At 31.7% G+C, this 25,022-nt stretch overlaps 1 protein-coding gene and 2 long non-coding RNA genes across 4 annotated transcripts; 1 reads left to right on the top strand and 2 right to left on the bottom strand.

Moving 5' to 3' along the window:
• Positions 1-6,914: 6,914 nt before the first annotated feature.
• Positions 6,915-12,259, top strand: LOC127713907 (uncharacterized). The gene is made up of 3 exons (XR_007987530.1): positions 6,915-7,657; positions 9,872-9,979; positions 12,158-12,259. It is a non-coding gene; the product is annotated as an uncharacterized LOC127713907 (long non-coding RNA).
• A 5,363-nt stretch (positions 12,260-17,622) lies between these two features.
• On the bottom strand, positions 17,623-21,561 carry LOC127713909 (uncharacterized). Of its 2 annotated transcripts, XM_052219862.1 has the most exons (3): positions 21,293-21,561; positions 20,890-21,012; positions 17,623-20,416 (listed from the first exon to the last, which is right to left on the bottom strand). In XM_052219862.1, the coding sequence occupies exon 3, from the start codon at positions 20,040-20,042 to the stop codon at positions 18,699-18,701; it is 1,344 nt and encodes a 447-aa protein (XP_052075822.1). In that variant the 5' UTR covers positions 20,043-20,416; positions 20,890-21,012; positions 21,293-21,561; the 3' UTR covers positions 17,623-18,698. The 2 variants fall into 2 exon arrangements, with proteins under 2 accessions (XP_052075822.1, XP_052075821.1); XM_052219861.1 differs by having other exon boundaries at positions 17,623-21,012.
• Positions 21,562-21,915: 354 nt separating this feature from the next.
• On the bottom strand, positions 21,916-24,376 carry LOC127713908 (uncharacterized). Its single transcript, XR_007987531.1, has 3 exons — positions 23,905-24,376; positions 22,640-22,750; positions 21,916-21,994 (listed from the first exon to the last, which is right to left on the bottom strand). It is a non-coding gene; the product is annotated as an uncharacterized LOC127713908 (long non-coding RNA).
• Positions 24,377-25,022: the final 646 nt, after the last annotated feature.

Below are 25,022 nucleotides of genomic sequence, written 5' to 3'. Positions count from 1 at the left end.
TGTATTTTGGCTATGGAGCAATGTTACTGGATGACAATTACCTCTTCAGATGTCTTCCTCGGATTTTCAACTGATATGTCCATATTTATACAGAAAATAATGATATGTTAATTTGATTTTAACTTTAAATGATTAAAAGACCTGGCCTTATCTTAGGAAACAAAATTTAAATACACAGGTATACTACATTTTCACTTCATTTTTTATATGTTCTTGCAGTCCTTTATCGCTACAGAGTAATATGTAAGAGTAATCAAGCGAACCAATATTCTAGTAAAAATCAAAAGATTGCAATCCAGGGACCAAGACCAGACTTGAAAAACAGACAACAAAAAAGAACCATAAAATAACCAAAATAATACAAACAAAGTAACACAAGTAAATGAACAATTTTGATTCCACTAAAGGCTGTGAGCATGGACAAGATGCACCGGTAGGGTAAGCGTCCTTTGCTTTTCTAGAAATACCCGCCGAGTTGCTCATAAATAGTAAAAAGTAATATTATATTTTTTTACATGAACGTCCCAGGACGGATCACCTGTAATGACCGTCACTATTTCGTCATCTTCTCTACTATATATTTCATTACTTTGTCAGTTTCTGCTATACAATACTAAACAATCATATATTTCTTTAACTTATATATGCATTTCCGAAGGTAGAAACTGATATTTTGTATAATGATTACTGTAAGTCTTAAAGGACACAATGTGCATGTAATATATTTATCTAATGATTAAATGTATTTTTAAAATGCATTTCATGCATTGTTATTTTTTTTTCTAAACTCGGCAACTCTTGAGTAGATTCAACGTTAATATACACCGTTAACTGTTTACGTTTTCGTACGAAGCTGAAAGATGTGTATACACTTTTGTTGTTTTATAATGGTTCTTAAATATGTTAAGGTGAACACATCTAAAGATTCAAAATACATGTTGCCAAGTTATGTTATCAAGCTGTTTATGATGATTATTTTATTCGGTTTTCGCCGCTGATTCTTCGTGTTTTATTTGAAATATTGATTCCAAATTAACCTGTTACTGCAGTATTGTTATAACAACACAATCAGTAATGTTAATCCAAATATGAAAAGAAAAGATATCACACTTGAAAGGCTAACAAATGTTTAATTAAATGAGAATGTTTCACTATTTACAAAGATGATTAATCGCAAATCACTGCGACATTCGTCCCCGCCATTTCCCCCAATCTATGTCAGTTGAGCTAGAAAATAAGTAATATTTTGTTCTAGCTTTAAAACTCGGAGTATAAAATGGCAACATTTCCTATATTCAGAAAGTGAATGCTATTTCTTCGTATGGGTTGAAACAGTTAAAAATGATGATATCGGATGTTGTTCATTCCTCATATCGTTTTTCATTAACCATGTTAACTATGTTTTTTTTTTCAGATACATTTTGTACTATAAGGGCTATTCCAGTAAAACGCTTGCCAAAGTGGAGCATCTGTTTGGCTGTGAGGGATTTATCATGTTTGCAGCCAAGTCCGGTCAGAATGAGGACGTTAAATCCGATGCCTTCGTTTAAAGAGAGTGCCACGCTCTTTGAACGTTTAGAAACCTTGTAACAACTTTTTGAGGGGTCCGTAGGTGGCCTGTTGCAACATATTTGTTGAATTTGGAGTCAAGACTCTGTCAACAAATTGTCGGAATTCCTATAAGAACAATATGCGCCCGTCCTTGCTGACCTCTTCTAATTTTCATATGAATCGGAGTTCCGTCAGACACTTGTCAAAAACAAGAAGATCAAAGAAGCCAGATTATTTAATTACACTTTCAGATGTAATGATGATGTTCGTCCATTAACAATCCAAATTTTCTGATTGGGTTCCATTAAAATATACCCCCAGAACTAAAAATTAAAGAAACAACAGACACGACTTCCTCTGCCTCATTTTTTTTATTTATACCTCGAATTTGACATACACAGTCATCTCAGTACAAGAATCTATGACAAACGAGACGATTTTAGTTTTGAAATTATCAAATTTCCCCAACTAAATAGCAATATATCAACTTCACCTACGTATGGGATATAAATTAACCATCTTATACGATATTCCCGAGCTTACATCTCCTATTCAGACTTTTTCAAACGTCACCACTGTATGAGCAGAAAGTTGATGAACAAGGGGCATGTTAAAGACCGTCTCGTCCTTTTTTAAAATAGTTTATCGGAAGGTATCAAGACTTTGTTGATAAGTTAATTGATTGATTGTTTGTTGCTTAACGTCTAGTGGCAAATATTCATGCATGTTCAGGACGAGTACAAGTTAACAATAAATACAGTAGGTAGGTCTTGGCATAATAGAGGCAATCCGGGATGATGGTCGGGGAAATGTGGACTGCCACTGGGAAATGAGGGTATGTTGAATAGGGATAGAAATTTTGCCTTGCAACAGGCCACCTACGGACCCTTCAAAGAGTTGATGCAAGGGTTCTTGATGCAAGGGTTCTTAACGTTCAAAGAGCGTAGCACTCTTTACACGAGGAATCAAATTTAACGCCCCCATTCTGACCGGACGTGACTGCTAACTTGATACATCCCGCAGAGACAAACGGACGCCCCACTTCGGCAAGCGTTACTGCCGGTCAGGAGAAGACCAAGTGACCATATTTCTATTCCCAAGTCACCCTTGGGGGTCTTGAAAATAGATATTCCGTATCAACTTCACAAATTATACATGATGGTCTAGGTGTATAGATTTTCTGTACTGGCGTTGTTTATCATATTAATTACGTGTTATATAGATCTTTTATTTGTCTTTGTTTTATTATCAAAATTAATTTTATTGTTCGGTCTGTTTTCAGTAATACTCATTTGACGTCGCTCGGTACTTATACAGCCCGTCAATGTGTTTGTATTATCTTTCTTTATTCGCTGGTGTGCTTTGAACGAGTGACTTTTCGTGTCATTACGTTTTTTGTTCTATCAAAACGGTACGTCTAAACACAACATAGGCCGCCTTGGTGCACTAATGTCCTGAAACTGCACTAAGGCCATGATAGAACAGTCATATAAGCACCAAGGTTATTCAGTACGATGAAGTTTTACATAAAGAGCATATATTTAACTTTTAATGTAAATATATTCAGAAATTAAAGACTTGTTACCATTTTACGTGGCACGCGCCAACTAGTGTGTAATGTGTCCAGTTATCATAGTGTTGATTGAATCCACTGAAGCTTGACGAATTCATAAAAACTGCACTAAGGAGTTGAATGAAAGGTTAAATATGCACCAGTATCATTAATAAAAATTTATTATAACACTCAAATAATTGTGTTCAAAATTGGTTCGAATTAGCTTGTGTATTGCATTAGCTTGTGTTTCTTATAAGCTTTATTGTGATATTTTAAACGAAAGGCTAACGCAATGGATAGATGACAATAATATTTTCGTCGACGAACAAAATGGTTTCCGTCAAAATCGAAGCACTATAGATCAATTGTCTTCTCTTACAAACATAATTGAAGTCCGAAAGATGCTTCGTAGATCTACTGCGTTTATTGATTTTAAAAAGGCATATGATACCATCAATAGAAATATACTATGGTCCAAGTTGAATGTGATGGGTGTTGCAGAAAATTTTTGTGCTGCTTTACAGTCTATTTACTCAAATGTATTATATTCAGTACGATTGAGCGGCCATTTAACAGTGGTCTCAAACAAGGATGTCCATTATCGCCTCTGTTATTTAATCTTGAAATCATATGAGTGTGGTATTGATATTAATGATGAAAAAGTTTGTGTGTGTATTTTGCTTTATGCTGATTTTACTAGCAAACGACGAAAAAGAATTACAAACTCTGTTAAATGCATTAAATATATGGTGTGGATATAATTGTATGACCATTAATTCCAAAAAGTGTAATATTGTGCATTTTAGAACACCTTCTGTTAATAAGTCACATGTTGAATTTAAATGTGGGAATGATATCATTGAATATTCTACTACTTATACATATTTAGGTTTAGTTTTAAGTGAATTTTGAGATTATAATGTAACTGCTAAAGCAGTTGCAGCTTCTGCAAATAGAGCACTTGGCCTTGTTATAGCTAAATGCAAAATCTTAGGTGGTGTTACTCATATTGTCTTTTCAAAATTATATGAGAGTTTGGTGCTTCCAATTGTTGAATATGGAGCTGGTATTTGGGGTTGCAAAAACTTTTCTTTTATTAATGCCATCCATAATAGAGTTTGCATATTTTTTCTTGGAGTGGGTAAATATACTCCAAATGCTGCAATTGCATGGGATATGGGGTGGATACCTATCTTTAAAAGTAGACTATCCTGGAATAGACCTATTGTCATCAACTCCTTATTCAGGAAATGTTTTTTTTTTGTTTTTTTTTTTAGAAATCTTTGATATTACTTGATTACCTTATTACAGTTAAGATAGATGTGGTTTGTGAGTTTGAAAGAAGATATTTTTAAAGTTTCTATGCTTATTCAAAATATGCTTATATTTTAAAGGACTCGACACACATCAAGTCTTAGGTCTTCTAGAAAGGAAGAAAATGGAACAAAGGTGAGGGGTCTACTTTCTGGGCAAGTAAGACCCCTGACAGTAATTGGATTGAGAAACCTGCTGAACTTCAAATACAGTGAAGGCAACAGCAGGCTTGGTGAGATAAAAACTTGTCATGCAGCAGGCAGCAAGCAAGAAAACAGGTTGGATATGATAAAATTATCTTTCACAGCAATGCATGCTTTAAAATTTTATGATGTGTCCATTGTTTAATGTTGAATAAAGCTATAGATATATTTCTAGAAAATTCTTATTCGAAGTATTTGATTTAATATTAACTTGATGATATGCTTGTGTATTAGAAGAATTACAATTCCTGTAAAACAAGTATAACAATGCACATAGCAACTTCTCGTTAAAGGAAAACAATGCAGGAAGAAAAGAACGAAGAATGTTTGCAGAAAAAAAATACTTGTCATGGTGCATATTGAGGACTTTAATATTCATGATACACATTTGGTATAATTATCACACATCTCTATACCACACACTACAAACCAGTAAAGTCTGAAATGGCCTATATCTGTACTCGACTGTACTGATTTTTACTCGACCAGTCTGAATCTGTCTGAATCGTACTTGATATTACTCGACCCCAGTCTTAACCATACTCGACTGTACTGATTTGTACTAAACCCTTATCTTTGCCATTGAAAACAGTCTGAACTAGTACTCGACCAGTCTTAAACAGTCTTAACCCATTCTCGACCTGTACTCGACCAGTACTCGACCTATTTTTTCAGTCTGAACCATACTCGACCAAAGGTCTGAACCATACTCGACCAAAGTCTGAACAATACTCGACCAGTCTGAACCAAACTCGACCAAAAAACCCTACTTATATTAATTTTAACTGTTTACTAATATAAATCAAAAATTACTTCAATTATTTTAAATTGAGTTACATCCCTTTGCATCAAATATGTCATACCTTTAATTGAGATGATAAGTATAAACAAAACATTTTCAAATAAATAATGATTTTATTGTACAAGATATTTCAACAAAAATACATAAATGTAATACAGAAATTAAAATGTCACTTATATTTAGGATTTGATGAAATGCAAATATATACATAATATGTGTAAATTATACTAAGCTTATAAAAACGGATATTTCTAGCAGTAACATGTTCATTATATAAATTAATAAACATGCAAGTAAATATCTTTTAAAGATGAAATCTCCCACATTTTAAGAATTAAAAGTATGTTAATGACAGATTAATTTATCAATATACATTGTAGATATATATCTTTTTCTGAAAATTAAAATATTTTGATAAATAGTGTATACTAGTATATGCTGAATAGAGAATGGAAAAGACAATATTGTTTATATACACACACATACATACACACATATTGGCTGAAACGTATGGAAAATTGTGTTTTTATATTATATATATATATATATATATTGAAGAGAATGGAAATGACATTCACAGTGTATATACATATATATTCATGAATAGAGAATGGATTGACATTGTGTATATACACACCTATAATATATACATGTAACATATATTCATGAATAGAGAATGTCAATTAATGAGTTAAAACCATAGGTTAATTATAATACCGAGCAAAAATATTTACCTCACCAAAAATTTTTCAATCTCGTAGTTAAAAAAGAACTTTCTTTTAAATATAACAGTTAATTATCTACACATGAAATTTAATTTCAGATTTATTTCTGCAATTATTAAAATTTATCAGAGTTTTATTCATTACAAAAAAATGGTGCAACGATTACTAATCCATTTAGTTATTAGACACTTTTAAAAAAGTAGACTGGCTCTTAACCGGGCAATTTGACTTTGGTCATTGGAAAGTATATAAAAGTTAACTTGTTATGTAGATTTTTTTTTTAAATAACTATTTATATCAAAAGCTAAACCTAAAAACAAATGAAATAAATAGATTTGAAAAGCATATATACATGTATTACACAAATTGCACAAGGAAAATTAGCTCTTTCCACTTCCTCTTTATTGGCAATAAAAATCAATGTCCATCTTATGGGACACAACTCTTCCTAATTGTGTAATTTTCATTGTCAAAATAGGGAACTTGGAAACCAGTATTTGGCAAATTAATTCCTATATATTGAATAAGATGTATAATTACTAGACAAAATGTTATTAACAAGTATAGTCCCTTACCAACTGAATATTCCTTGGAGCTGAACAAAATGCAAACTTAATTTGTAATATTTTCTGAATAAAAAAAAAATAATACACTATATCTGTTTAAACTAAAATTATGAACAATATTCTTGTGAATAAAGTTTTTACTGAAGGAATTGCATCAACAACATAAATAGACAGATTGACAGACAGTATAATCCTAAATTATGGGACCTGTGCAAAAATTCAAGCTTGATCTATGACCTATAATTAAATCATAAACCAAATATCAAATCAATATCCTCAAGCATGATGTAAAACTTACTATTAGTATAAATTAAAACGTACTATTAAAGGACCATAACTCTGGGAATAAAAATCATTTGGTCGGAACACAATTTAGACGTGACATGTAAATTGTAATGATAAAACTATACATATACCAAATATCAAAATAAAATATTCAAGGATGATGAAAAAAATTGGAAAATTGACTTTCCAGGCTGACAGATTGGACAGACAGAGTGGAAACCTATTGTTCCCTTTGGCATTTCTTGTAGGGGACTAGCAAGTTACATATGCATACATTTTCAACAATATAATATGATTAATAATATTCTAAAAAAGTTTTGAAAGTTTTTCTTTGATGACTTGGTGGTTCTCTTGGCTAAATTCTGTCTTTCCTAATGAATAAAAAATGGAATTTATGTGTACACTATCATTGTACGGTACATTTGCTGAAAGCATCCAACTGGTTAGTCCCTTAGAAGTCTTTTTTAAATATTTTATGTCCACTTTGGTCTTCCAGACTCGTGTGACTTCGGCATAGTCACAGTGTGTTTTGGAAATTGCAATACACACCACATCTTTGTTCCTGAAAGTGACACCATTTGCTGTTTTGAATTCCTACTCGGTTCTCTTTGATGACACTGAAGACATGGTGCCTGATGAAGTTGGAGAAACAACTGGTGTGATGGCAGGTGTGATTGCAGGTGAAACATTAGGTGAAACAGCAGGTGAAACAGCAGGTGTGACGGCAGGTGACACAATAGGTGTGACGGCAGGTGACACAATAGGTGTGACGGCAGGTGAAACAACAGGTGTGTTGATAGGTGAAACTACTGGTGAGATGGAAGGTGAAACAGTTTCTGGTCCAGTTGACACAGGTGAGTTATTTGTGTTTTGGTAAGTTTTGCTGCTGGCTCATGTGTAAAGGGTAAACTGCGCTTAACAGTTGCGGACTGACATTTCTTCACACTCATCCCATTCATTTGTGCAAGATGTCTGAAAAAATTAAAAAAAAATATTAACTTATTTTTACCTTAGAGAATCATGCATGCAATCTTTTTGAGTCAGAGTCTAATACATGTAGTTGTACAAGTAAGAACATACACCTCTCATTGGCAATCATACCATATCTCCTTTTTGTAGTTAAGAGGCAAACATATAATTACCCTCTAATATACAATTGTTTTCAGTAAATTTGTTTATCAAATCAAAATTGTTCAATTAAAAAGCATAAGACTCTATTTGTAAACTTAACTGCTTTTATAATACTAAAGTATTTGAACTATTCACATCTATTTTGAATTTCACATTTTACAAACATCGGCTGTGTATTGCGAAAGTTCAGTCTTTTTCAACTGTTACACCTTGAAATAATTGATGTATTTTCCCATAAGAAAAATTTATAGATTTTCTTTCTTTATTAAGGATGTACTTAGGTGAGGTTTAGGAATTTGTGTCAGATGTCAGACTTCTCGTTTTTTTCCATTGATACAGGTAAAATATTTTGCCCCATTACACCTATTCTTCTTTTAATATAAGACTTCAATTGCTCATAAAAGGTAATTTTTAAAAAAGTAGACTGGCTCTTAACCGGGCAATTTGACTTTGGTCATTGGAAAGTATATAAAAGTTAACTTGTTATGTAGATTTTTTTTTTAAATAACTATTTATATCAAAAGCTAAACCTAAAAACAAATGAAATAAATAGATTTGAAAAGCATATATACATGTATTACACAAATTGCACAAGGAAAATTAGCTCTTTCCACTTCCTCTTTATTGGCAATAAAAATCAATGTCCATCTTATGGGACACAACTCTTCCTAATTGTGTAATTTTCATTGTCAAAATAGGGAACTTGGAAACCAGTATTTGGCAAATTAATTCCTATATATTGAATAAGATGTATAATTACTAGACAAAATGTTATTAACAAGTATAGTCCCTTACCAACTGAATATTCCTTGGAGCTGAACAAAATGCAAACTTAATTTGTAATATTTTCTGAATAAAAAAAAAATAATACACTATATCTGTTTAAACTAAAATTATGAACAATATTCTTGTGAATAAAGTTTTTACTGAAGGAATTGCATCAACAACATAAATAGACAGATTGACAGACAGTATAATCCTAAATTATGGGACCTGTGCAAAAATTCAAGCTTGATCTATGACCTATAATTAAATCATAAACCAAATATCAAATCAATATCCTCAAGCATGATGTAAAACTTACTATTAGTATAAATTAAAACGTACTATTAAAGGACCATAACTCTGGGAATAAAAATCATTTGGTCGGAACACAATTTAGACGTGACATGTAAATTGTAATGATAAAACTATACATATACCAAATATCAAAATAAAATATTCAAGGATGATGAAAAAAATTGGAAAATTGACTTTCCAGGCTGACAGATTGGACAGACAGAGTGGAAACCTATTGTTCCCTTTGGCATTTCTTGTAGGGGACTAGCAAGTTACATATGCATACATTTTCAACAATATAATATGATTAATAATATTCTAAAAAAGTTTTGAAAGTTTTTCTTTGATGACTTGGTGGTTCTCTTGGCTAAATTCTGTCTTTCCTAATGAATAAAAAATGGAATTTATGTGTACACTATCATTGTACGGTACATTTGCTGAAAGCATCCAACTGGTTAGTCCCTTAGAAGTCTTTTTTAAATATTTTATGTCCACTTTGGTCTTCCAGACTCGTGTGACTTCGGCATAGTCACAGTGTGTTTTGGAAATTGCAATACACACCACATCTTTGTTCCTGAAAGTGACACCATTTGCTGTTTTGAATTCCTACTCGGTTCTCTTTGATGACACTGAAGACATGGTGCCTGATGAAGTTGGAGAAACAACTGGTGTGATGGCAGGTGTGATTGCAGGTGAAACATTAGGTGAAACAGCAGGTGAAACAGCAGGTGTGACGGCAGGTGACACAATAGGTGTGACGGCAGGTGACACAATAGGTGTGACGGCAGGTGAAACAACAGGTGTGTTGATAGGTGAAACTACTGGTGAGATGGAAGGTGAAACAGTTTCTGGTCCAGTTGACACAGGTGAGTTATTTGTGTTTTGGTAAGTTTTGCTGCTGGCTCATGTGTAAAGGGTAAACTGCGCTTAACAGTTGCGGACTGACATTTCTTCACACTCATCCCATTCATTTGTGCAAGATGTCTGAAAAAATTAAAAAAAAATATTAACTTATTTTTACCTTAGAGAATCATGCATGCAATCTTTTTGAGTCAGAGTCTAATACATGTAGTTGTACAAGTAAGAACATACACCTCTCATTGGCAATCATACCATATCTCCTTTTTGTAGTTAAGAGGCAAACATATAATTACCCTCTAATATACAATTGTTTTCAGTAAATTTGTTTATCAAATCAAAATTGTTCAATTAAAAAGCATAAGACTCTATTTGTAAACTTAACTGCTTTTATAATACTAAAGTATTTGAACTATTCACATCTATTTTGAATTTCACATTTTACAAACATCGGCTGTGTATTGCGAAAGTTCAGTCTTTTTCAACTGTTACACCTTGAAATAATTGATGTATTTTCCCATAAGAAAAATTTATAGGTTTTCTTTCTTTATTAAGGATGTACTTAGGTGAGGTTTAGGAATTTGTGTCAGATGTCAGACTTCTCGTTTTTTTCCATTGATACAGGTAAAATATTTTGCCCCATTACACCTATTCTTCTTTTAATATAAGACTTCAATTGCTCATAAAAGGTAATTTTTAAAAAAGTAGACTGGCTCTTAACCGGGCAATTTGACTTTGGTCATTGGAAAGTATATAAAAGTTAACTTGTTATGTAGATTTTTTTTTTAAATAACTATTTATATCAAAAGCTAAACCTAAAAACAAATGAAATAAATAGATTTGAAAAGCATATATACATGTATTACACAAATTGCACAAGGAAAATTAGCTCTTTCCACTTCCTCTTTATTGGCAATAAAAATCAATGTCCATCTTATGGGACACAACTCTTCCTAATTGTGTAATTTTCATTGTCAAAATAGGGAACTTGGAAACCAGTATTTGGCAAATTAATTCCTATATATTGAATAAGATGTATAATTACTAGACAAAATGTTATTAACAAGTATAGTCCCTTACCAACTGAATATTCCTTGGAGCTGAACAAAATGCAAACTTAATTTGTAATATTTTCTGAATAAAAAAAAAATAATACACTATATCTGTTTAAACTAAAATTATGAACAATATTCTTGTGAATAAAGTTTTTACTGAAGGAATTGCATCAACAACATAAATAGACAGATTGACAGACAGTATAATCCTAAATTATGGGACCTGTGCAAAAATTCAAGCTTGATCTATGACCTATAATTAAATCATAAACCAAATATCAAATCAATATCCTCAAGCATGATGTAAAACTTACTATTAGTATAAATTAAAACGTACTATTAAAGGACCATAACTCTGGGAATAAAAATCATTTGGTCGGAACACAATTTAGACGTGACATGTAAATTGTAATGATAAAACTATACATATACCAAATATCAAAATAAAATATTCAAGGATGATGAAAAAAATTGGAAAATTGACTTTCCAGGCTGACAGATTGGACAGACAGAGTGGAAACCTATTGTTCCCTTTGGCATTTCTTGTAGGGGACTAGCAAGTTACATATGCATACATTTTCAACAATATAATATGATTAATAATATTCTAAAAAAGTTTTGAAAGTTTTTCTTTGATGACTTGGTGGTTCTCTTGGCTAAATTCTGTCTTTCCTAATGAATAAAAAATGGAATTTATGTGTACACTATCATTGTACGGTACATTTGCTGAAAGCATCCAACTGGTTAGTCCCTTAGAAGTCTTTTTTAAATATTTTATGTCCACTTTGGTCTTCCAGACTCGTGTGACTTCGGCATAGTCACAGTGTGTTTTGGAAATTGCAATACACACCACATCTTTGTTCCTGAAAGTGACACCATTTGCTGTTTTGAATTCCTACTCGGTTCTCTTTGATGACACTGAAGACATGGTGCCTGATGAAGTTGGAGAAACAACTGGTGTGATGGCAGGTGTGATTGCAGGTGAAACATTAGGTGAAACAGCAGGTGAAACAGCAGGTGTGACGGCAGGTGACACAATAGGTGTGACGGCAGGTGACACAATAGGTGTGACGGCAGGTGAAACAACAGGTGTGTTGATAGGTGAAACTACTGGTGAGATGGAAGGTGAAACAGTTTCTGGTCCAGTTGACACAGGTGAGTTATTTGTGTTTTGGTAAGTTTTGCTGCTGGCTCATGTGTAAAGGGTAAACTGCGCTTAACAGTTGCGGACTGACATTTCTTCACACTCATCCCATTCATTTGTGCAAGATGTCTGAAAAAATTAAAAAAAAATATTAACTTATTTTTACCTTAGAGAATCATGCATGCAATCTTTTTGAGTCAGAGTCTAATACATGTAGTTGTACAAGTAAGAACATACACCTCTCATTGGCAATCATACCATATCTCCTTTTTGTAGTTAAGAGGCAAACATATAATTACCCTCTAATATACAATTGTTTTCAGTAAATTTGTTTATCAAATCAAAATTGTTCAATTAAAAAGCATAAGACTCTATTTGTAAACTTAACTGCTTTTATAATACTAAAGTATTTGAACTATTCACATCTATTTTGAATTTCACATTTTACAAACATCGGCTGTGTATTGCGAAAGTTCAGTCTTTTTCAACTGTTACACCTTGAAATAATTGATGTATTTTCCCATAAGAAAAATTTATAGGTTTTCTTTCTTTATTAAGGATGTACTTAGGTGAGGTTTAGGAATTTGTGTCAGATGTCAGACTTCTCGTTTTTTTCCATTGATACAGGTAAAATATTTTGCCCCATTACACCTATTCTTCTTTTAATATAAGACTTCAATTGCTCATAAAAGGTAATTTACCAAATAAGAGATTCTTGCTTTCTTACTTTCGATTTCAGACATACCAATACAAAGAGGTGGTCGGACACTGTTTGTTTTCTTTTTGGAACCATGATGCCCAGTGATAGAGTGGCCCCTTAGTTCCTCAGTTGTGAATATACGCCTAAGGAGCCATTTACTATCCTGCTTCCAACCACGCCCAGGCAAGTCATGGTTTAGTTGGGCCTGTCAACAGAAAATTATATCAAATATGTATATGTTATACTGAATAAAGAACTAAAGTTGGCAGTTATTATTTTATTATCCAAAAGTAAATTTTATCTTTGATTTAAACTGGCTTTTATTTTCAGTATCACTAGATTGGCCATGATAAAAAAATATTGGGTCAGTTCTCTAATCTCACATTATGCAAATAATTTTGAAGGGATCCAAGTTCCATTTCATTCACAAAAGATTGGTAGTGCTTTTTTCCATGTCTTTTTTCAGTGAAATGTACATATATGTTCTATGAATGAAATATTTTCGTCTCACATTGAATTTGAAAAATACAAAATCTCTTGCTAATCATTTACTTGCTGGAATATCAAATGACCATTTGTTGTTTTGATGTTTCATCTATTTTCTTTGTTGCATTGATTAACCTGTCCAGTCACTATGAAGTGTTACATTTTTATATTAATAAGCAACACAAACATGGTTACTGGAGAGGTACTTCTTTTCCGTCACTGAAAAACTATAAGAAAATTTTAAAATTGCATATTCAATATGTATTTTACTTTAACATGTACAAATTCATAAGTGTCAGTAAATCTGAAATGACCTGGATGAAAAAGACAAAATACAAATAAAATTGCTATTAAAACCAAAAGCAAGGGAAAGATTTAAAGTAACAATGGAGAGTAGCATTTTAAACTTTGTTAATGTAAGTTAAATTTAGAACTGAAATGAAAAGCTATGTTTAAAGTAAGAATAAACAGTCATGATGCAAAGTATATACTAGATTACCTTTGTAAATCCATTATAAAGATAGAGATGCCAGGCCTATATTATTACAGGGAATATATTGTATTATTTGCATTTCTTTGAAAGATCTTGTCAAGAAGAACATTTTAAGCCCTTGTTTTTTTAAATCCAATGTAGGGTTACAAAGTTATGAACAATTTAAAGTTGTCATTCGGTCCCCCTTTTTTCTCCAAGATGGCCGCCACTAAAATTGTGTTGATTTGAGATTTTATAGGCATATTTTGAGGCAAGTAGCAAGCACTGTGCCCTAAAATACTCTAATCTAGCAGAACACACTACACTCTTTAGGGAAAATCAATAATATTCAGCAACATATGTTATTAAAAGAATTTTTATCAGCATCAAACAACCTTGAATCGTCCATTCTGATATTACCGAAAGGTATTGATAGCCATGTTGAAGCATAATTTTCTACTAAATGACCCACACAAAGACAGAACTGTACTAAATTCACTATATTATTTTGCCTGGTCTGTTTAAATCTGCAATCTTGGTATAACAAAGTAGAAAAAACAAATAATTTCTTGGTCTCTAAATATGCTGTCGCACTAATTTTTGCTAAGAAATCTGAATGGCACCAATTAACTAAGACCTGAATTAGCTTTTTTTTGTACCAAAAAACAACAAAATCTGTCATTTCTTTAAAATTGTGCAAGGTATCAAGATGAAAATTGAGATACAACATCGTGAAATATCACTAGATATGATTTTGATAAATGTATATGTTTGAAAGGAAAAATGGCCGCCATTTTGAATCAAAATGGCCGACATTTTGACATTTTTTTCCTCGTAAAATCACATTTTCACTCACTGCTCGCTCATTTCTCAACCGATTTTAAAAATCTTGGTACCAAAATGTTTGTCTTGCATCCACCTTTTCATTTTATTGATTGTATTCTGTGAGTTTAGAGCTCTCACTGATTTATTTGTAGCAAGGATAGTGATTTACAGCTGTGTATTTAAATTTTCGGGTACATTTGTTGAAATAGATCATTTTGTTGCGATATGATTATATGTTGTACCAAGACATAATAACCTGATCTTATTAATATGTTAATTCACAAGATAACACTTCACACAACTTTTAGACACTCTTCTCTGGCAGTACATCAGTAACTGACTGGCTCAAAAATCCTTTGCTCTTAATATTGAATACAGTGTTCAAAGTAAATCTTATTGTAGTAAAACTAATACCAATTTTCAAGTCTAAGATTTGACCTGTCTTTTTGATACAACCAAAGACATCTTGCACTTGTGATAAGCACAATCAATGAGACTTCCAAGATGGACACCTTATTTGTATTCACAAATAAATAAAACATAAAACTAATTCCTGAATCTTGCTTCATATTTTTATTAACAAGAAACCATCACCAAGTAAGACCTTTACACAATACATGTACATCATAACATGCAACCACATAATACAAAGTTGAGTACAATTACCACATAAAACTTGCAACAAGTAGAAACAAAGTCATGAGTACCATCACCACAAAACATGCAACAAGTAAATACAAAGTTATTAGTACCATACCACCACATCAAAAAACCAAGCAAATCCAAAGTTATGAATACATTCAACACATAAAACATACAACAAGTAAATACAAAGTTATGAGTACCATCACCACATAAAACATACAACAAGTAAATACAAAGTTATGAGTACCATCACCACATAAAACATACAACAAGTAAATACAAAGTTATGAGTACCATCACCACATAAAACATACAACAAGTAAATACAAAGTTATGAGTACCATACCACCACATCAAAAAACCAAGCAAATCCAAAGTTATGAGTACCATCAACACATAAAACAAGTAAATACAAAGTTATGAGTACCATCACCACATAAAACTGCAACAATAAAATAAAAAGTTATGAGTACTATCACCACAAAAAACATACAACAAGTAAATACAAATGAGTACAATCACCACATAAAACATACAGCAGTTAAATACAAAGTTATGAGTACCATCACCACATAAAAAGTGCAACAAGTAGATATGAAGTTATTGGTACCATCACCACAAAAATCATGCAACAAGCATTATTTGTATCGCTCAGCTACAGATTTATGCAATTTATAGAGGACATCATTAAAGATTTATACAAATTATGAGCATCTTTCTTTAATTTGTAAAAGCACATGTACATGCGAACATTTTCACCAATATTTAATAAAATATGAACTTGAAAAGTCAAAGGTTGATTCTTGGTCTGGATAACTTATTCTTGCACGAAACGACGAATGCCAAGTAAAGATTTAGATGTTTATACATGCATTGTTAAATGCTGCTATGCTGCTTTTAGACTAATTTATTTAGTAATTAGTCAAAATATTTTCTACAGTACTGTTCGTACTCATATTGAATTTTGTGATAATTGGTTAAATACCAAGTTCTACCACCAGAGTCCTTTGATAAAATTTCAAAATCTAAATAAAAAATAAACATTTCATCAATTTCACTAATATCCTCTTTTTCAGGCCATTTAAAAAAATTCTGTACAGATTTTGCAGGATGCAAAAATTTTACTTTGAAAATAGTGTTTTCCTGGGCTATAACTTGTCCAGGATACCATGTATCCATATAGGCCACAACAACATTTTACCAACTGGACATTCATTTAATCCAGTCATTATCATATCATGATCAAAAGACTGAGAAGAACTTTCAACATTCATATTTAATATCAGAGTTATTTTCAACAGTATTCTTTGAAGTGTTTTCAACTATAGACACAGTTTTCTTCCTTTTAGGAACTGGTTCTTTGAAAACTTTGTTAGCTTCAATACATTTTTTTAATTTAATATTTTCTATTTTTTTCAATACAATTTCCCTCTGTTTTTGCATAATTTCATCTCTTTCATTTTTGGATTTAATAACAAAAAACACCATACTGTTAGGGGGGACTGATTGTGTATAGTCAGCTGCCAACACAACTTTAAGATGGGAAACAAGTTCATGCAAGGGAAACTGAATACCATTGGCAGAAAATTGCAATAAAAATTTGTCTTCTGGATTGCATTTTAATACTTTTTTTCTAAATTTTAACTGTAATTTAACTGCTTCCATTTTTTCAGTTTCATTAAGTTTTTTTAAGTGTTTATTTATGTCTTGTGAAGTTACCCATAAACCTCCTATTTTTTCAATGTCCTTGGTTAAAGATTGAAGTTCTTGTTGCTTTGAATTTTCTTTTCTGAGTTTTTCCTCTCTTTTGTTTTTCAATAATAAAATGTATTGATTTTTAATATGTTCTTTTCTCAGTTTAAATTGTTTTAACATTGCAGGTGCCCTTTCTCTTGCTATTTTAAAAATTTGTGTTTTCTTTTCTGTCTCTATTTGATCAAGCCAATGTAATGTTTTGTTGTTGGTAAATAAAATTAAACCTTCCAATGCTACTATGTTAGCATTGGGTTTTTCCCTTTTTAATCTGTCTAAATTTGCAAAATCTCGCTCTGAAACTATATTTGTCGGTTTAACAGTCGTCGATTCGTCTCTTAGTTCTTTCCCATTAACCCCTTCTGTTTCTTCATTTAAACTGCCACCTGGCAAATTATCAAATAGTTGCCTTTCTATTATAATACAAAAATTTAACAAAACAATTTGTAAAGCTTCTGTGGTTAAAATGTTTAAATCTTCATTATCAATTAAAAATAAACTTTCAAAAACTTTATCTTGAACGGTATATTCAGGATATAAGACTTTCCCTTCAACAAGTTCTGTGGCATCTACTGAATATTTTTCTAAAATCTTTTTAAAATCAAACCAAACTTTATTCAAATCTAAAATATGTGAGGTGCTTTCAATTATACGCCAAATAGGACCTGTTAAAATTTTGTCAACTATTCTAAATGCCCTACAACCAGCAAGATAGACTGGATTATCTACATAGTAATAGACTGAAGTTATTAATGAATTCCTTTCTGTAATGCTGAAAAATGAATCAATAAATTCTTTGATGTGTTCTCTATGAAAAAAAACTGCTGCTCCCATGGAAAATAATAAATTTATTCTGTGACCATGAAAAGTACTCATTTTTAAATCAACTGGACTTTCAAGCTGTTTTAAAAAGGTTAAAAAAAGTTGACCGTACCCAGATTTTTCATCAGCACCTGGCACACACAGCTTTGTACTTGCACGAATAAAATCAGAAGTGTTTTGGTTGTATGTGAACTGATGAAAACTTTCAGATTCAAGTACACTCTGCTCCCATAACTTTAAGCCAGATTCAGCCTGTGACGCTAAATTTACTAGAATGTGCAGGTTACATTTAAAACCATTTAATTTTGATATTTATTTACGTATTTCTGCAGAATTGTCAGAGCTGTTTGGTATACATTCTAGTTTAATTTTTTCCAGTGATGTTTTAAGACATGTATTAACTATGTGTCTGTCTGTCATTGTATTTTTTATTGACAACAACAATTCATTTTTTTTTCAGTGTAATTTTCATGTAAAAGTTTTGCCATATCTGTAATAACTAAATCAATAATTTCTAAAAAGTTTTCTGTATCCCCACGCAACATTTCAACCAAACCGATACTGTACTGACCACTATCAGTTCCTATTTGCAGCCCCCCAAATTCACGACCATCCCTTTTTGTGCCATCTGTGTGTAGAGTGTTATTTTTGCTATTTAGCATTGCTTCTGTTGCCTGCAATTGTGCTATGATTTTTGCTTCTATTAGCATAGTTTCTGCAAATGTTTTTTTTGGTAAACGTTCAACCTTTAACCCCCCCCCCCCATTTTTTCTAAAACAGTTCGAACAATTTTTTCGACATTACATACTCCAACGTTCATGGATAGAAGTGAAGCATATACCTCCCTTATAGTGTCATTATATTTTCCCCCATGAAATGTTTGAACTATTTGTGATTTCATTAAGTCTTCAATATTTTCTTTTAATATTTCATTTTCATTTTCCAAATATTTCATTCTGTTTTCCATATCTGAATCCGTCCTTATACCTGATTTTTTTATTGAGTCAACAGTTTCATTACTATTTTCTTTTTTGAGGTTTTTGTTCCGGTAATATCTCAGAAGTGCTGATTGTCCTTTATACTTTCTTTTTATGTTCTTATTTCTTTGTCTTAAATATTTTATTTCCTTTTCATGTTTGTTTTTTTCGGATGTTAGTTGTGAAATACTTGTTTGCTTACGTTTCAGTCTTTTGTTTACATTTCTTGTTGATAATTCAGACATTTTTGATAGACTATCAGTGTATTTAGCTGTTACTTTTTTATGTTCTTTTCTAATTTTGAATAACTTCAAGTTTGCACTAAATTTCTGTTGTCTTGTTTTTTCCAGTTTTTTTTCCAGGTCAATAATAATATTTTTTTGTTCGGCAAACTTATGAGAAGCGTTATTGATGTAGTCTTGAAACCTTTTATTGTCAACCTTTTCTGAACTATTCCTTTTTTCATTTGAGTCAGAATTACACAAGGTATTTCCTTTCTGAGGGGGGATATATTGTTCTGTCAAGTAGGCACTGACATTTTGCCTATCATGTAAAGAAATCTTTGACAATTTTTTGTAAACTAATTCAATATTGCATTTTAACCCATCAGAGTCAGGGGTGTAATTTAAATGACATAAAAATTGAACCCACAATGCAACTGTTTTGTGTAATATACTATGTTGCATTCTTACTTTTCTCAATTCAACAATAAGACCATTTGTTACATCAATTTTATTTGGTATAGGAGATGGATTTTTCAACCAATCCAAACTGATACCCTCTTTTTCACATATGGGACCAACATCTTTGAAAGCAATCCCTATGGCTTGCTCTTTACCAATAGATAGATCTTTTTTCTTAAAAACCGATTTCATTTTGTTTCGATTTTTTCTTAGAAATACCGACACATTTACACTACTATAATTAAGATTTTCAAAAATAATAGGCATATTTTCCTTAAAAGAGAGTTCTACACTTTCTTCAACTACCGCTATCACACAATGCCAAAACAGATATTCTTGCCATACATTCTGCTTTAACTTTTCTAAACTCCAACCATCTAAAAAAAAAAAAGGCACCAAAATTTCATGAGTTTCAAATGTACAAATGTACATGTAATATTGGTGTGCTTCTTATTCATGTTATTAATTGTTTGAAACGTTGACCAGCAAAATTTTTAAAATGACTAGGGACCTTTGAGTTGATTGCATTTCTGATAAAGTTTTTTAAATTACATATCATTATATGCAATTTTTTAAATTACATATCATTATATGCAACAATCGCAAGAGTCACCTATTAGTTGGCACTTATTTTTAAGATGCCTTAGTTGTTAAGATAAAACTTAAAAGGAAAGTTACTTGTTTATTTTTAAACACCATAAACATATAGGATTAGGCATCAAAGTATTGTTCCATAGAGACCACAATCGTCCAGCGATGTCTTCAATCCATCTCACCACTGACCAGCAATGTGCAGAGATCATATACTGAAAAAAAAATAGAGGGACCACAAAGAAACAGTTCTAGTTAACATGTTGAAAAGTTGTGTATATATATTTACACATTTATATATGACGTAATGAATCTGCATATTACTAAATACAGGAAAATTTTAAAAATAAAAGAGATGTTGAAAAGTACAGTATTTATAGCTCTTTTCTTTTCATGAAATCTGTCTTTGCTTAATAGCGAAAGCATTTTTCATCGAATTAAATTTTGCATACATATATAATATATATTAAAATGTTTTTGGTGAATATATGTACATGTACATGGTGTAAACAAGCGAAAAAAAGTCATTGATTATAAATATAAAGATTTATTTAATTAATATATTTGAAGCCGATAATGTTTTCAGTATAATGCTGTCATTTACCGACTAATAAATCTGATTACGAAATGCAAATTAAAGTTAAATTTATAATTAAATGTAGCTAATCTTACTATATAAAATACTAACCGGTATACATGCAATTGATGAGAAGAGAATGAATCATGTGTCTGTCAACTCCCATGCAGGATAAGTAATTCCAAACATCTGTCTCTTCTATCAGTTGGGCCACAGGCACAGGAGATGGGGATCCTGAATTTAAATTAAAACAGTCTTTAAAAGAAGTTGATACTTATGTTTCAAATCTGTGTTTCTGTACTTACAACGGTTTGGCCACATTTACTATTTCTCATTTATGTAATTTATGACAATTTTGACTTGCTTTTATAACATAAAAGGTGGGGTTCTTACAATTCATGAATGTCACGTACATCTACAATTGTATGCAAGTAAAACACTAGAAACATATAAAAAAAAACTTAAATTTCAATTAAAATAGTCTCGGATATACGGTAATAATATTTATACTAACCGATATTTACACGATCGCTGATTTCGAACGATGTCTGTTGACGCTGCTCTGTCATGGTGAGGGGCAGTTAAAAATGCCTGAAATTAGATATGTTCCTGGTCATAAATCGTTTTAAAATAACTTTAACTAGACTAAAATGCCATCGAGGAATTTAAAAATCGTAGTCGTTTTAAAAAAATATCAATATTTCTACTTGAAAATTATCTTTGAAGTTTTGTTAAATTCTTTTGCTGGTGAGCGTAAACAGGAACCGGAAAGCAACCTCGATTTCGCAGTAGATAGGAATCTCCGCTTTCATTGGATAATAATTATATAAACGTATGACGTCAGGAACATATTTATTTTTAACTCCAAACTAGATATCCCCAGAAAAAAAACCGTGCCGCGCAGTTCAAAAAGTCGTTCACGTAGGTTTTCTTTCGACTCGATAAAATAAAAACGAAACGATGTTCAGTAAAAACAAAGATAGTAAAAGAAATAAAAATAATTTATTACAAAAAGAAATGCTACATAGGAAAGATAAAAGATTAGCAAAAGGGGGAAATCTGACAACAACAATGGTCATTTTCCAGTGATATCAGTCACCGGAAAACAAAATGGCGGCCAAATAACGTTAAACTGGCATCTCTAATAAAGAACTTGAGTTGGGACACCAGGCTCACATCTCTCTGTCGAACCAAGTTGAGATGGTGACTTTGGAGTCTAAAAGTGATAAAGAATGATACATAAGGGTAATTTGTTTTTATTTTGAATATCAGGTGCAATGTCAGGGGGTACTAATTAAACAAGTGCTAATGTAAATTGTCAAAGAATTCAATGACACCAAATCTTAAAACATCTTGTATAAGAAATTCAAAGCATTCTATTAGTATTGCATGGCAATACAATTAGGCCCCAACCGTTTAAAAATTCACTGTATTGGAACAAAATTCTAACTTAATCTATAACTTGTCATGGTGTAAACTTTTTAACAAATATCAAGTAAATATCTTCAACCAGAACTCAGCAATGTCAGGCCTTAAACCAATAGCTGTATGCTGGTTTCTGATAAGCATAACCCATTGGAATTTTCTGTGTTGGTTAAATAAGGGACGACATCAAAAAATCAATGAAGGATAAAAAACTTAGATCAAATAGTTTGGGGATGGGGGTCAAAATTGCTGCAAGTTTTGTTTAATTGACATCGATTTTATATATATCTTTAATGGTCGATCAATTTTTCACAAATTAAGTTAAGAGTGGGGATAGGGTAGTTAGTGAAAAAACTATATGAATTTAGTTTTTTTATCCTACATTGAACTTTTGATGTCGTCCCTAATGGATAGTAAGACTAGTATTTTCACATACCACTAACATTCTCTGCGTTTCATTGGCCTGATTATTGGTCTGCGAGATGTAGCTTTGACCATTTTGATTCTGGGTGTTATGGCTCTGGGAATTATATTGATATTGTTCCATCTGTAAAATATATGATAAGTCAAGCTATGTCCAGTCCCAAATCTTAATCATTTAATCTAGGGATGTCAACTCGGTGATGATTTACTAATCGATTACTCGTTGGATTTACCGAGCTATACTCGAGTACTCGCTTGGAAAAACATTCTCAAAACGGAACACAAAATTATACCATTTGATGTACTGTGGGTCGTTTTCTTATCGTAAAACCGTCCACATCATTACCTACATATAGGACTAGATAATAGTCAAAACAAATTTTATACCATAATTAATTGCTCATTTACTACAATAATCAGGTAAACTGGTAATATTCTAATCAAGTAATTTGATAAATATCTGTAGAAAAATTATTACTCAAATAACAGTATTTGTGAACCGTAAAAAACACCTTTGATATATATAATCAACAAAAGGGGTGATAATTAATACTTACTGATGAAATTAATCATTTTCTGAGGATTGACACAGGGTGCAACGAATTTTTTCTTATCTAAAAAATATTATCTTGTCAACTTTTACTAGGACGTAGCGATTTCTCAGATTTGTTTGGTAACTGCTGATGAACATACATACTCTGATGGTACAGAGTTTTGGAATTGACTAAGATAAGCTTAAAGTGTAAGCCTTTGAATGTGCTCTTTTTCGTATATCCTCTATGTACATTTGTTTGAAGGAATTCTAAATGACAGTTAAATGCAAACATTCGAATTGTATCTTAATTTTTATTAATATTAATTAAGACGTTATTTCCCATAAGGCGCTCTCAATAAAAATATATTTTGTTTAAACTTGAGAAAGCAACAACATTCTTACAGGAAACCGATTAGTCGAGTATCATTTTGGTAATCGATACTTGGTACTACTGAGGGATACTTGAGTACTCTTTGACATCCGTAATTTAATCAAATCCTATCCACTAATTTGCACATAGATGTACATGTATATACAGTGATCACTTGTTATTGGTCAAAAATGGATTCCAAAAAAAAACATTATCTTTTCTCTCTTGTTGGTAAACATCTCCCCCATATAAGAGAAAAATAACAAAATGCAATTTATACTCATTGTGACATTTAGTATCAATGAAAAAAATATAAAACAATATTGCACAACTGTTATCTACCAATTAAAATGTAATTTAAATGCATGTATACCTGGTAAAGCCGTAAATGTAGCTGGTACATGTTGTTGTTCTGGTCAAGAATCTGTTTTTGCAGATTCTCAACAGTAACCGCCAAACGGTCACATTTACTGCAGCCTTGATGTTCACTGTTCAAGGGATACCTTGGGAGGGGTTTCAGAACTTCTGGTGGCTCTGATCTCGAGTGGACAGGAGTGGATGAACATGGTAGAGGTACAGGTGTAACATCATCTGTATCATCGGTATCATCATTCACATCCACATCCACTGACATGGAGACAGCCTCACCTATGACACTCAAGGTTGATGTTTCTTGAATTTGACCCAATTGTTGGTCTTCATCTTCTAAGTCCTTAAGCAAAGACTCCATCAACATGTCTGAAACACGTGATAAGTCTTTGCTCTAAAAATATAAAATTATAAAAATATAGCCCTAAACAAAATCAGCAACATCAAGTAAAATGGGGGATATTAATGTTGCTTTAACAACCCATTATAAAATACAAATACAAAATAACAATAATTGTACATTGAAGACAAAGCAATCACCTTTCAATGACTTTTTAATTTCTTTTCTTTAAATAGTTAAAGACAAAGTTGATGCATTTTTAGAATTGAAGAAACTAATATCATTCACCTATTTCTATTAACATAATCATGATAATTGCTAGGCTATTCAGTTGATAAGGGGATTGATAAGCTTTAATGTTAGAACAATCGAAATTGAACATTTAACTGGCATGATTCAAAGAAAGTATGTTTAAGAAATTGGTCTTATATATTATTGCCTGAAATCTCATTAAACATGATATAAATTAAAGAACCTTTGAGAAAAAACTCACTCCCCCCCCCCCCCCTCTCCCCAAGACCATGACTGACGGACAGACCAAATAAAAACATTATATCCTACAGAACTTTGTTTCTTGTGGTATAAAAATACCATGTTTTGGACAATTGTCACTACATAATCAATTATTTCTAGTAACAGACTCGTAGCTTTTGGTAAAGACGGTATTCAATTGGCGTAGCTTGGCAAATTACAACAATGAATGCAATAACTGACAAAAGACCCTATCAGTTTTACTAAAAGGTAATTACTCACAGTGGATGGTCTTTCAGTATCAACAGTTT

Source organism: Mytilus californianus, unplaced genomic scaffold (genome assembly GCF_021869535.1).
Source record: "Mytilus californianus isolate M0D057914Y unplaced genomic scaffold, xbMytCali1.0.p SCAF_87, whole genome shotgun sequence".
In the NCBI taxonomy this organism is placed as follows: Eukaryota; Metazoa; Mollusca; class Bivalvia; order Mytilida; family Mytilidae; genus Mytilus; species Mytilus californianus.
The sequence above is the reverse complement of the archived record's forward strand: the minus strand, read 5'-3'. Positions and strand labels throughout refer to the sequence as shown.

Bases quoted from the DNA above. Each gene is read 5' to 3' on its own strand.
- LOC127713909 (XM_052219861.1), bottom strand. From the start codon at position 20,042: ATGTACATTTGTACATTTGAAACTCATGAAATTTTGGTGCCTTTTTTT.